General features: G+C 51.5%; 5 protein-coding genes across 5 annotated transcripts; 3 read left to right on the top strand and 2 right to left on the bottom strand.

The window, feature by feature from the left end:
• Positions 1–371: 371 nt before the first annotated feature.
• On the bottom strand, positions 372–1,458 carry BC939DRAFT_522130 (uncharacterized protein; the record flags this gene model as incomplete). The annotated part of the gene is made up of 5 exons (XM_051561225.1): positions 1,412–1,458; positions 1,179–1,294; positions 999–1,090; positions 421–908; positions 372–391 (listed from the first exon to the last, which is right to left on the bottom strand). Exons 1-5 carry the CDS (start codon positions 1,446–1,448, stop codon positions 372–374), a joined length of 753 nt encoding a protein of 250 aa, XP_051408442.1. The 5' UTR covers positions 1,449–1,458.
• Positions 1,459–2,722: 1,264 nt separating this feature from the next.
• Positions 2,723–5,051, top strand: BC939DRAFT_462851 (tRNA-guanine(15) transglycosylase-like protein). The gene is made up of 4 exons (XM_051557179.1): positions 2,723–3,079; positions 3,236–4,008; positions 4,115–4,433; positions 4,517–5,051. The coding sequence occupies exons 1-4, from the start codon at positions 2,805–2,807 to the stop codon at positions 4,965–4,967; spliced, it is 1,818 nt and encodes a 605-aa protein (XP_051408443.1). The 5' UTR covers positions 2,723–2,804; the 3' UTR covers positions 4,968–5,051.
• Positions 5,052–5,921: 870 nt separating this feature from the next.
• BC939DRAFT_495909 (uncharacterized protein) lies at positions 5,922–7,952 on the top strand. The gene is made up of 2 exons (XM_051559665.1): positions 5,922–7,190; positions 7,289–7,952. The coding sequence occupies exons 1-2, from the start codon at positions 6,033–6,035 to the stop codon at positions 7,829–7,831; spliced, it is 1,701 nt and encodes a 566-aa protein (XP_051408444.1). The 5' UTR covers positions 5,922–6,032; the 3' UTR covers positions 7,832–7,952.
• On the top strand, positions 7,921–9,893 carry BC939DRAFT_292174 (uncharacterized protein). The gene has a single exon (XM_051551305.1). The coding sequence runs from the start codon at positions 8,010–8,012 to the stop codon at positions 9,783–9,785; it is 1,776 nt and encodes a 591-aa protein (XP_051408445.1). The 5' UTR covers positions 7,921–8,009; the 3' UTR covers positions 9,786–9,893.
• Positions 9,894–10,775: 882 nt separating this feature from the next.
• BC939DRAFT_462857 (uncharacterized protein) lies at positions 10,776–12,115 on the bottom strand. The gene is made up of 2 exons (XM_051557180.1): positions 11,598–12,115; positions 10,776–11,472 (listed from the first exon to the last, which is right to left on the bottom strand). The coding sequence occupies exons 1-2, from the start codon at positions 11,948–11,950 to the stop codon at positions 10,932–10,934; spliced, it is 894 nt and encodes a 297-aa protein (XP_051408446.1). The 5' UTR covers positions 11,951–12,115; the 3' UTR covers positions 10,776–10,931.
• Positions 12,116–12,664: the final 549 nt, after the last annotated feature.

Here is a 12,664-nt window from a genome sequence, read left to right on the forward strand (position 1 = left end):
GGTATGTTAATGACCGGCCGTTGTGGACTAACGCAATGGCGCTCGGCGACCGCTCGACCTGGTCTTCGAACAACTGGTGAATGCATTGGCTATGAGGATACTGAGTTCTGGTCTCGTTCCATGTTTCAAACAGAAGCGTCTTTTCCTTCCGCGAAAGCATATCGATAGCGGTGAACTGTTGGCTGGGGTTGGCTGCCATGCCCCTCAGCATGGCAACGAGATATCCAGCATATCTCTCGATTGTCTCGCTATTGAACAAGGCTCTCGAGTAACGAAGACTGCCTGCAATCTCGTCGCCGTCATGGTGCAGACGCAATTCGAGATCGAGATGAATTGCGTTCTTGTCCTTAGTAATGGTACTTGCGCCTTCTTCATGCCACTGGAAGAGGACCTGGAATAATGGGTGATATCCTGTTTTACGTAGGTACTGCATAATGCGGATAGCTTTGTGGATGGGAAAACCATTGTGTTCTTTCATGCAATTATTGGCTCCTTGAAGGTGATCAAGCAGCTGTGTCGTGGTTGGGTGTTCAGAGAGGTTAATGCGCAGAGGAAGAGCATTGGCCACTTCCTGGCGATCTGTCATGTACTTGGTGCTGTTGCTTCCAGAATAGCCTATAGTAATGTCCGTTTGACCGGAGAGTCTTGACAGAACCACGGACCATCCGGCTATCAAAACATTGGCCAGGCTCAAGTCGTAATCGTAGCTCAAGGTTATCAGTGCTTTCTTCAATGAAGCATCGATGCGGATTAGATGTTGCGCTGCGTCAAAAGATTGTTGAACTGGACGAGGACGGTCCGTAGGGAGTATGAGTGGCGAAGGTTCAAACCCATGTACTGTTCGCCAATAGCTTTCCTGGGCTATGAAGCCCTTGTCTGAAGCTATAGATTTCAAGTCGGAGCGCTCTCTATGGTAGACAAGATGAATGTCTGGTTATAAATCGATGTCCTAGATTACAAAGAACCACGCAACAACCCGATGCTCCAACGTTGCCTACCTTCTGCCGTCATCCATCGAATTCATTGCTGCAATTCTGTCGGCTATTTCAGTGCGCTGGCCGCTGCCTCGCCTTGAGGCATTGTCTGAGGGCTACGTTCAGCAATAGCAAAGCGGCATACATGAGCATTTGCTGTATCGCGTTGTTGAAATTTCCAGATGCTCAGGGTTGGGTTCTTACCTGATCTTGCTTATTGGCCAAAGCTGTCAGAATCGGCATGAATCTGTCCTCGTAGTGAATTGACTCGAAGCTCCCATCGATAGTTGAAAGCTGGTCGGGTATATCATCAGCCTTTCCTGTATTAGCCGACATAGGTAAGAGAGAGTTAATGTTGCGACTTTCGGCAGCCCGTTGTATAATTTTGAGAATAGATGCCCCAGTTGATGCTGTGGCCGCAGTGTCTCTATTCGTACCTGCATAAGATAAAATAGGATTGGCAGCATGCTGCATGCTACTCGCGTAATTGTGTGTCGCATTCCTCTCCAGCGACAATGATTTCTGGGTCACAATGAAATTGCACAAAGATTTCTGTTTAGCACACAGTCAACAGCAACACCCCATGGTCAAGATGATGATAATCCGCGGTTCACGCACATTATGATCTTTGGTCAGCCCTTGGCGGCCAATTGAAGCATTAGTGTTACTCATGCTTGTGTTGTCGACAACAACGTCGGCGTTTCTATGTTCCAAAAAGTTTTAGAAGTCAAAGTCAATCTCTGTGCTTTGTGCTACGGCTCTCTGTCTGTGCGGAGGTGGTCAATGCAATGCAGTTTTTTTATGTTTTAATGCACTGTAGAGCATTACTCTTTCGTTTGGTATGACATCTATGGTGCACATTAATGTTTACAGCGTCAGTGGGATAAACGCTTTCAAGGCATATATCCTGGAATCCCATTTACAATGAAGTTCGAATGTCACTGAGCTGGAAAGGAATATCTCAACAACTGCATGCGTACCTTGGTTTGCGAGTGATATTAAGGTCTTTGGAAAATTGAGAGAGATGCGTATATTTGAAGATGGACGGCATTCAACATATTTATCCAGGGCGGCATCCTACCTCCGTTTGCTTCTCATGCGTCAAGGAGAAGGAGCGGTCAGGGTCATGGCCAGTTCATCATGAATTGAGTATGTATTATATCGACAGACTAGTCCGCAGATATTTCTAACATGCCTTGCTAATGTAGCGCCTTTGGGATGCAGTAACTGTAGAGCTGTGCGCTTTTAATTCTTTGGGTGCAGTAGTTGCGCCTGAGAAGCGCATGCGAAGCGTGTTTGGACGAATCTGACCACGGGGAAATGAAGGGATAGTAGGAGACGCTGGAAGATCCAAAAAGGAGGTAATGGGCACCAAGTGAGAGCGGCACCCACGCTTGCTGAAGAGATATGAATTCTCCGACTTTTCGTAATGGCGAGGTGGTGCCGCTCTAAACTGACGGATCCGGCTAGAAAATCAATTAGAACCTTGTATCTCGCTGGGTGTCTCTCTTGGCGCGACCATGGTGCTCTTTGAAACGATGCATACATCAGAAGAAATAACTAGTGGCCGCATATAAGAGAAGTAGCCTGGCGAAGCAGCCCTTTTTTTGGCGATGCCTAGTTCCAGCGCTTCCCCAAGATCCCACAGTGCAAAGGCTACATGGACAGCCAAAAGAGGTAGGTGGGATATAGTCACGTTGAGGCATGTATTTCAAAGTGCGCATCGTGTGCATGAGCTCCAGGGGTAACAAAACACCCAATAACTTCAAATCTAATCAAAGCACACTGAATCTGATCACTCGATCCTCCTCCCATCCTTCAATCCCTGTCATGTCGCCCCTGACATTCAACATCATCCGGCAATCAACCCAGTTGTCTGCCGCCCGCCGCGGTACCGTGGCCATGACCCAGGCCCCAGCAGCGCCCTCGACTATCACTTCAGACATGGACAAGGACCTCTCAGGCACTGCAGTGGCAACGAAGCGGGTGATCGAGACACCGGGTTGCTTTATGTATACGGTCAAGGGTTCGGTCCCGCACCTCACACCAGACACGTTACGGCTCCAAAGATATGGCGGTGTGAACGTCAGCATCGAACAGATCATGTAAGGACTCTCAGTTGCTCGCGGAATTCTGAGGGTGTTGTCGGTACACGAAATGGGCCAAAAACGTCTCTCTTTGAGCAACCAAGGCATCAATTGATGAGACCACGACGCTATGCTCTGACTGGACCCGAACTTTTCGACCATGCTCTATCCTAGGCAGGATCACCAGCCTTCAGGATTCGACAAATGGCCCTTCACGCTTTCAAAATACCTCCATTTGCAAGATTTCATTCTCATGTGCGACATCCGCGACTCGTCACGCTATACAAAGGTTCCGTACAACTCGAATCGCTATGTGTCCATGCTGACCCAGCAAGGAGTGCGCCAATTGACGTTGGAAGACTACTTCAAGGTAGTGCGAGCTTACGAACCTGATATCGTCGCCGCATTTGCAGACACGATTTCGGATCTTGACCAGACAGAGACAGGCAAGCTGATCGGCACAGAGACAGGATCAAAGCGTGTCAAGAAGAGCGTAGATAGGAGTCTCAAGTGGCTGGACCAGATTCTGAGAGAGAGGCAAGGATACGATGCACTGGCAGAGGAACGCGCTATGGAGGAGGCCAAGAAGAAACTGAGGAAGGAAAAAATGGAGGGTCAGAGTCAAGCGGGCGATGGATATGGTACTGTCAACCAGATCGTGCAGGAGACCAAGCACCTGACACTGGACTCACTGGGCATTGAAGGCAAGAAGACTGGGACACCTTGGACTGGCGTCAGTGTGTTCGCACATGTGGTGGGTGCCCAGATGGAGCAGGAACGAATCCGCAGCGCACAGGAGACAGCGAAGCGTTCAGACGTAGACGGCTTCATTATCGATACACTAGCCTTGCCAGGATCCAGGGACGATGTATTGAAGCTGCTCAAGGCTTCTATCGACCAGCTGCCGACTGAAAAGCCGAGAATAGTGTATGGCATGCAGGCACCAGGTAGGAACTACTGGCTAAATGGATTGTTGTTACGGAAAAAAGAGCGGAGCAATGACTGACAGGGGACTATTTTTCTCACTATCATTCCATTGAACTCAAATATTAGAGGACGTCCTGAGAGCGATCGCACTCGGTGCGGACTTGTTCGACACTTCGTATCCACTCCAACTGACAGAAGATGGCAAGGCATCTCTCTACAGCTTTGGGGCACCTTCAGCGGCCACACCCAATGAAAACGGCAGCAGCGGTACAAATGCGACAGTAAAACGCTGGATCAACCTGTGGGACGATGAGCATGCGGACAAGTTTGTGCCGCTCCTCGAAGGCTGCGACTGTTATGCATGCAAGGGTGGGCGCCATACCCGCGCCTACATTAATCACCTGTTGAAGGCTCATGAGATGCTCGCCACTGTCCTGCTGATGAGGTATATACTCGACATATATTTTATTTCATAACAGTTTTATATCTGTTTACATATGCTAATATGTGACTCTACCCATTCTCTAGCCATAATATGCACCAATATTCAAAGTTCTTCTCCAATGTTCGTCAATCGATTCAAGATGGGACATTCGAGCAGCTCTCTACAACGTTCGTTGAAACGTTCGGAGCAGAACCTGAGCGAACAGGCGAGATCCATGCGGCTCAGGCTGCTGTTGAGGCGGCGCTGTCGAAGCGTAACAGACTGGACGGCAATGTCTCTAACGATGGAGGCGCTGCAGGAATCGCTGCGAAGCTCGCGGTGGAGGAAGAGAGGAAGCAAAAGAAGGACCAAATGAAGGAGGCAAGGCGGGCACGGAAAAAGGAGGAAGGGATGAAGCGCATGGTGAACAAGAAGGAGATGAGAATGGAGAAGAAAATGCGTGAGGAACAGCAACTCGAAGACCAGCAGGAACAGGGACAAGGGCTAGTCCAGCAAGGTCAGGACATCCCTGAGGAAAAGAGCGAGAAATCATAGGGCATTCAATAAAGATCCTTGACGACAGTTATCTATGAACTGCACGCTGCTCTTTTTCATTGTGCTATGTCTACACTCTCGGCCTCGTTCCAATCAAGCACACGCGTATCGTGTATTGGTATGCGCACAAGGCACGCTAAGTCCAGGCTACTTAGCCCAACTATGCTGCTGCACCCCAACCTTATGAGAACCCACACATACCAATCGCAGAGCAACGATAGCCAATGCCCGATAAAACAACTCCATGTAAAAGACACTCCCTCTACCTGGTCTGTCCACATTTCATCAGCTATTCTGTCCAACCTACCTTCGAACGCTGCGTCCCTCCGTCTCTCTTCTTGTCATGACTTGTGTGCATCCAGGACAAGAGCGAAGCGGGGACAACACGGCTCATCATCGCGCCGTATATAGTAGATCAAAGTCGACGACATCCTCTCCTCCGTCAGTCTTAAGCACCTGTAAGACTTTATCTCTGCGCCTTTGCTGCGCTGCTCTTTTAAATTCGCTACCAACATTCCTTGGCCATGAACTTTGCAGCCCTCGCGACCCATTCTTGACTCACGAGTGCGAACCTGAACTTGTATTCATTCAAGAGCTAGAGAATCATCGCATTCGGAGTCTCTGGTGCCTTTATTCCGACTTGCCGGAACAATCACTTGCTCGAGTAATTTCATCACTATGCCTCTTTGTTTTCGTAGCGCTTGCAGACCGCCCTGCTTTAGATCAAGCCAGCGCCCTCTTCCTGACGAATAGACACCATGAGGAGTGTAGCGAGTCTGCCAGCAAGGGTCTTGATACCCACGCATGTTAAACGCTACGCCAGTTCCTTACGAGGTTGTCTTCACTGGTGCCACGTTTCTACCGCTCTTTCCCTTTTTAGAAGCAAGGTTTCTGTGCCCCTCAAATTTGTCTTGGCATGTCAACCCCGTCGTCATTTATATCACAACTTGGTCTCTCACTCCTTTTCGCTCTCCATCTTTTTCTTCGCTATCACCATTCTCACTCCCGCCTCCCTCACCGTACTCGATCCTCCTATCTCAACCTCAGCGTGGTCCTCCCATTATCATGGCGTCGATTCTCTTTGACGATATCTCTTTCCCACGGGAGCTCTATGACCCCGACACACTTGATTTCGTACCCCCCGTCTCAACCCTCCTCGCCTTCACGCCCCACATCCTCTCCCAGCTCTCCAAGAGCTCCGAACAGGACCAGGAACCCATGCCGGTGCCCTCCTCCGCATCCAGCGCTTCCTCAGCAACCGACCCGGACAAAGACAAGGGCAAGGACAAGGGCAAGGACAAGGGCAAGGACAAGGGCAAGGACAAGGACAAGGACAAGGACGAGGACAAGGATCCAAAAGCCGAGTCGACAAAGACCTCATCAGGCTACTTCTCGACCTTCCAGAATATGGCCTCTAGTCCAGGGACACAAAAGATCCTCGAGAACGGACTCTATCTCGCAGGACGGTACATGCAGGGCACAGCCTCCTCTTCATCGAACTCCTACGGCCGATCCTCCTATGACGAACGGGAGTGGGAGCGGGATCGGGATCGGGACCGAAACACCAGCAATTACAGACAGCAGAACCAGAAATCTTCCTGGTTCGGACGAGCTAATCAGGACCGGGATCGAGAGCAAGAACGGATGCATGAGATGGAACAGCGACTACAACAGATGGAGCGGGAACTGCGCCAGAATGCTGCGACGGCCCGCGCAGACTTGGACGCTCGCCGCCAGGAACGTGTGCAGTTGGAGCAGGAGCTTGTGGCTCAGAAGAAGAAGGTTAAGAAGCTGGAGGAGGAGCAACGGAGACAGGATCGGGAGCAGAAAGAAAAGGAAGAGGCAGCAGCCAAGAAGAAGAACAGCAGCAACAACAAAGACAAGAGCGAACAGGGTGATACTGACAAGACGACTCTGCTCAAGAAATCGGATGCGGATGCATCGACTATGGCTTCGAATCCGGTGCTGATGGCCTCAGTCGGCGCAGCCTCGCTGGTCATGTCACTTTACTCGGCCCACAAGGCTTCGTCCATATACTCGGTTATCAGTTTTCATCACCAGCTGGAGCAGCTTATGACACAGTGCGAGGCGGTTGTCTACTCGACCGAGGCATGGATCAGTGAGCAGGTCCTGGAGGTACCAGGACAGATCCGTGAGGATTTAAAGATGATCAAGGAACTGATCGAGACCATCCAGCGACTCGACCCTCGCTCGGAGAAAAAGGTGCGTACACGACGACCATACAAATCCAATCCTTGGGAGCGCCTTTTATTACACGCAATTAACCGTCAACGTATGCTCTGTTTGTGTTCCTCTTATAGGCCGAGACTGTGGCATGGTCGATGTCTGCAGTCGGTTCACTGGGCGCTGTCGGAGGTGCGGTCCTCGGGAGCATGACCGCCATGGCCAGCGGCGGTACTCTTGTACTCGGCTGTGCCCTATACGGCATCATCTCCCGCGCCCGCTACAACGGCCCGGAGTACAAGGGCGCCAGGACCATGATGGAGCATAAAGCTGCCCAGATTTTAAAGTCCTTGGGTGCGAACCCTGTTGCTGTGTCATCATCGTCTTCTGCCAACAAAACCGCTAGCGCAATTGCTACTCGAACGTCACTGATTCACGACAGCAGGATTGAGCGTCTGCGGCTCGAGTTTGAGAAGCGCGAGAGAAAAGATGCGAGCGAGATTGATGGGCGGGGGGTCGAGGATGCCATAAGGGAGTCGCTATCGGCCTCTGGAGTGGGCGCAAGGGCATGGCAGCAAAGTACCAGTGTACCTGCTGTAAATGAGATTAAGGAGGAGGTACGACCGACGCTAAAAATGAAGAAGGAACCGAGGACGGAGGCATTTGCCTATGCATCGTAATCATCTTCTTATCACACTATATACCTTAATCTGTGAAATAAATGATAGCGTGCAGCTTCCTTGAAAGTGAGAGCAACGCAGGGGTCCAGCAGCGATTCATTTCTCTGCTGTTGGTCTTAACGCAATGGTTGTAATGATTTCCTTTTTCAATATATTTAAGTATATTTTAGTCTAATGAATGTCAGGATGTAGGTCATTGCAGCGAATAAAGGTAAGACTTGAGGCCTTAGTATCCAGAATCATCATCGTCACCGCCCTCTTCATCATCGCCATCCTGGCCCATGTTATTCTCATCTCCTTCGTAGCTCTCATCGTAGCTCTCCTCGTTGTTCTCCTCGGTGTTCTCCTCGGTGTTCTCCTCGGTGTTCTCCTCGGTGTTCTCCTCGGTGTTCTCCTCGGTGTTCTCCTCGGTGTTCTCCTCGGTGTTCTCCTCGGTGTTCTCCTCGTTGTCCTCTACGGGTGTAGGATTCTCGAATCCACTGATGGGCGCATTGTGCTGGTTATCAACATCCTCATCTTCGCCGCCCACGGTCAAGTCGGGATCAGACGAATCGTTCTCGTGATCGTCCTCAAGGTTCGAGGGGCTGGGATCCTCCGAGTTTTCATCATTGTCATCTCCGCCAAGAGGGGTAGTGGGATCCAATTCAGTAGGGTTACCGAGCTCGATCTTCTCAGTCTCAGAACCGTTCTCAGGGACCTCCTGCTGCTCCTCGTCATTGTCTCCGTCAAGAGGGGCGGTGGTGTTAGGGTCGGTGGAATTGTCGAGCTCGTCCTCGGTCTCGCCAGTCTCAGGATCGTTCTCGGAATCCTCCTGCTGCTCTCCGTCAAGAGGGGCGGTGGTGTTAGGATCGGTGGAATTGTCGAGCTCATTCTCCTCGGTCTCAGTCTCAGGATCGTTCTCGGAATCCTCCTGCTGCTCTCCGTCAAGAGGGGCGGTGGTGTTAGGATCGGTGGAATTGTCGAGCTCATTCTCCTCGGTCTCAGTCTCAGGATCGTTCTCGGAATCCTCCTGCTGCTCTCCATCAAGAGGGGCGGTGGTGTCAGGATCGGTGGAATTATCGAGCTCGTCCTCGACCTTCTCAGTCTCAGGACCGTTCTCAGGGACTTCCTGCGTCTCCTCGTCATTGTCTCCGTCAAGAGGAGAGGTGGTGTTAGGATCGGTGGAATTGTCGAGCTCGTCCTCGGTCTCGCTAGTCTCAGGACCGCTCTCAGAATCCTCTTGCTGCTCCTCGTTATTGTCTCCATCTACGGGAGCATTCTGGAGATTCAGAGGGTCGACATTGTTATCGGTCTCGGGGGCACCAAGCAGGCTAGGGTTCTCGATCACTTCCTTCTCGGTGTTCTCACTTCCGGGGACAGTCTGAGGGGTTTCCAGCTGATTGTCCTGGTTTTGCTGCAGCAGTTGCTGCTGCTCATCCTCGAGCTGCTCCTGCTCTTCCTGAGTCAGGCCAGGGTCCTGCTCATCCTCGTTCTGAACCTCCTCGTTCTCTCCATCCTGGTACTCATCGTTGTTACCGCCAGCCCCATTCAGGGTCTGGTTCAGGTCCTCAGTGGCGGTGTTGGGGTCGACTTCCTGCTCCTGCTCAGGTTCAACCTCGATCTTGGCCGGGGCGAGAGGATCGACCTGAGTGTTGTCGAGGGTCTGGTCATCCTCCTGTTGCTGCTGCTGGTCCAGCTGAGGGACATCAGGCGAAGGGACAGTGGGCGAGGGGACAGCAGGCGAGGGGGCAGCAGGCGAGGGGGCAGCAGGCGAGGGGGCAGCAGGCGATGGGGCAGCAGGCGATGGGGCAGCAGGCGATGGGGCAGCAGGCGAAAAGACTATCTCGGGCAGACACTGAGAATGGCAGTCGTCAAAGGTCAGGACGCAGGAGCTCATTATGTTCGAGTTGAGCAAGCATTCCTCCTCGTCCCGGAGGCAATCTTCGATGCATTGGAACTCAGAGGAGGCTATTAAAAGGGCCAAAGCAAGTGCGAGATTCCGGTTTTTTTAGATTCGACCGTTGGAACTCGTTCATTTTAGGTACAGGATGTTCCAGACAACAAGGACTTACAGTCTTGTGGGGCAGGGGCAGGCATTGGCAAGGGGGCAGCCTTGGTGAGGGCCACAAGGGCCAGGGAAACGGCGAGGGTGAGGGAGATGATGCGCATGGCGGGTGTCTATTAGGCGGTATGTGGATCGAGGGAAAGGGTGCGGAAGAGAGTGGAGAGGCAGGTGTGTTGGTGGGGCGGAAGGGGGGAGCAGGAAGGTGGCCAGGTAGGGCTAGGGGAAGGGAAGGAGTAGATGGGGGTCTTGAAGAGAAAAGAGATGAAAGCGGATGGGATGGGATGACTTTTTTATGCGGAGCTGATGGCGTGGTGAGCGGCAGAAATAGCATGAGAGCGCATGCGCACTTTAGAGTGGGGGGTTTGTCTAGTTGCTCCAGGACTGGCTGCACCCTTAGTGCATACATATCACGGTGCTGTCCCATGAAGACGTCTTTGCGACGGGACCCCGTGTTCCCGGGCTTGGCTGCGTAGCCCATGCGAGGACGTGTGCATGCATCCGATGCTAGAGAGTGCAGGACATCTGGTCGCGACTGCACCGTCGAAAACGCTGGAGCTCCAACCCCTTTGAACCAGAGGCCATGTTGACAAACGGCGAACATTGGGTTGCAGAGGGACGGATAAATCCGCATTTCAATGATCCAGACTTCGGTTCAGCAGCTGTAGGCTGTATTTGAAAAATGAATAATAGGACGTGTGCGACCCATTAAAATGATCAAATGGCAGCGCAAGATGTACATTTCCTCGGGAGCTCTCTCTCTCTTTTTCCTTCAAAATGAATGAGCCTGGATATATTTATACACCCCACACAGGCATGTGGACGAGCTGTGGATGCGGACCACATGCAGGTACTGTGTAGTCTACCCATCCTCAGGACGAGTACAGACGTCTATTAGCAGAACGATGCCGTCTTACCGCAAGAGTCCCTAGTACATCCGTGTCCGCGCTCATGGGACACGCTGTACCATAAGAGACACCTGTCAAGGTCCTCTTGGACTCTCATTTTTTTATTTAGTGGCAATCTGGATGCAAAAGAGCTCTAATCAAAACACCTCACCTAAACCATAACCAAAGCGCTAACAACAGTTGCGAGGGCTGCGACAATTCCTCCCATCGAGTACGACACCCCCGACGCTGCATTACTAGCAGTCTTGCCTCCAGACTGCGTCAAGTTCGTTGGCTGAAACGTTCCCGATGGCGCGGTTCCATTTCCGGCTCCATTTCCACCAACCGAGGGCAAACCCAAAGTTGCTCCACAGTTACGTTTGTACTGATCCATCAGATTCGTGTTCAGGGTCAAACTGGTTAGGTTCTGCGCAAAGTTCAGCGTATAGGGCGCGGGGGTCTTGGTGTAGTAGTTCGAGAAGATGTTTGCGATCTGCTGGTTGCAGGAGGTACAGAAAGCCGTGGTATTAGTGCCCGTCGGGCTCATCATCGGGGTCACGTATTGGATGTATCCGTACAGGTCGTCCTCGTTCGGGTTCGCGTCAGGCAGTTGTCCGCGGGCGATCATCTCGTTGATGGAGTCAACAACACAGCTACTGTTCTTGGATGCGTCTTGGAAGCACACGGCCTCTCGCTGCGCGGGGGACATGTACCTGAGGCATAAGGAGGAGTCGAATATATTGACATTAATGAAGCTGGTCACTAAAAAATAAAAAATAAAAGCAAAGCTTTTTGCGGTGCTGTGCAACATGTTTTTCCGATTTAATCTGACACTTACCACATATACATGACAGTGCCAAGGGTCGCCTGGTTGTCTGTAACCATATCAGCCGCACAGTTCGTTTGCAGCGCCTTATAGACACCCGCATATTGTTCAGTAGTGCATGCAGGAGTGGCACAGTAGCTGGTGAGGGCCTTCTGCAGCTTGGGCGTGTCATGGTCCTTGGCAAAGGTCAAGGCAGGGAATCCGAGGGCAGTGTAGACTCTGCAGTTGGCCAGGGGGTTCGTCGGCGCTTCCAGACTGCTGAGGTAGGTACTGCATCCGGCCGAGAGAGCTGCATCGGCACCGAGCGAGGAAGAGAGCGCAATAGCTCCCAGGGCGATAGTAGCGACAGAGATGGTGAACTTCATGGTTTCTGAGTGAATGACGAGATTTGACGAGAGTGAGCTATTGGGGATGGAGGGTAAAAAAGGGCTAGTACTGTTTTAGCTGACAAGGGAATCGTGAGTAAGTGAAGCGGCAATGGTTGCCAAGGAGGACGAGAGAGTGTGAGGGGATGAAGAAAGAGAGGAGGTGCGAGATGAAAGAATACTCTTTTATTTCATTTCGTGGTGAGGGCATTTTGGGCAATTGCTCTCACCTCATTCACAAATAAGGGAAACCATACGGCTGCTGCCCACCGGTTGCAGTCTAAAATGGGCAAGTGAGGGCGGGAGCGAGAGAGCAGACCATCAGGGCGCACCAATTGCGGACTCTTCACTCGCATGCTTACCTTCGCTGCCTGCTTGCCCGCGTCATAGCCATGTGTATCCCTACAACAGGTGCCCTGTCGAAGTGGTGGGTTTGTAGCTCAATTTCGTCTGTTCGTCTTTTCTGTCGCTTTCCAGGAACAGCAGAAAGGTGACCGGCTGCCATCAATTTATCAATTTTCATTCGCCTTTTTTTGTCTGTGTAACATTTGCAGAAATAGACCTGTGGGGTTGAAGCAAGGTTTTTGGAGTATTGGGACTCCACCATAGGCATTTGATTATCCACAAAGCAGGGCGCTTCGTCTATTGTAACAATGATTCGACCCGAAACATCTAATCATCCTACAACTGCTTTTCCTGTCGCACACGTGTGTC

Source organism: Gamsiella multidivaricata (assembly GCF_025024155.1).
Source record: "Gamsiella multidivaricata strain RSA 2152 chromosome Unknown BC939scaffold_74, whole genome shotgun sequence".
Classification (NCBI taxonomy): Eukaryota; Fungi; Mortierellomycota; class Mortierellomycetes; order Mortierellales; family Mortierellaceae; genus Gamsiella; species Gamsiella multidivaricata.

What these genes read in the sequence shown, in the direction of transcription:
- BC939DRAFT_462857 (XM_051557180.1), bottom strand. Translation starts at nt 11,950, where the DNA reads ATGAAGTTCACCATCTCTGTCGCTACTATCGCCCTGGGAGCTATTGCG. An exon ending in GGCACTGTCATGTATATGTG is followed by an intron (nt 11,473 to 11,597) that starts GTAAGTGTCAGA and finishes CTTATGCCTCAG; the next exon opens with GTACATGTCCCCCGCGCAGC.
- BC939DRAFT_462851 (XM_051557179.1), top strand. Translation starts at nt 2,805, where the DNA reads ATGTCGCCCCTGACATTCAACATCATCCGGCAATCAACCCAGTTGTCT. An exon ending in GTCAGCATCGAACAGATCAT is followed by an intron (nt 3,080 to 3,235) that starts GTAAGGACTCTC and finishes GCTCTATCCTAG; the next exon opens with GCAGGATCACCAGCCTTCAG. An exon ending in GCCACTGTCCTGCTGATGAG is followed by an intron (nt 4,434 to 4,516) that starts GTATATACTCGA and finishes CCCATTCTCTAG; the next exon opens with CCATAATATGCACCAATATT.
- BC939DRAFT_292174 (XM_051551305.1), top strand. Translation starts at nt 8,010, where the DNA reads ATGTCAGGATGTAGGTCATTGCAGCGAATAAAGGTAAGACTTGAGGCC.
- BC939DRAFT_495909 (XM_051559665.1), top strand. Translation starts at nt 6,033, where the DNA reads ATGGCGTCGATTCTCTTTGACGATATCTCTTTCCCACGGGAGCTCTAT. An exon ending in ACCCTCGCTCGGAGAAAAAG is followed by an intron (nt 7,191 to 7,288) that starts GTGCGTACACGA and finishes TTCCTCTTATAG; the next exon opens with GCCGAGACTGTGGCATGGTC.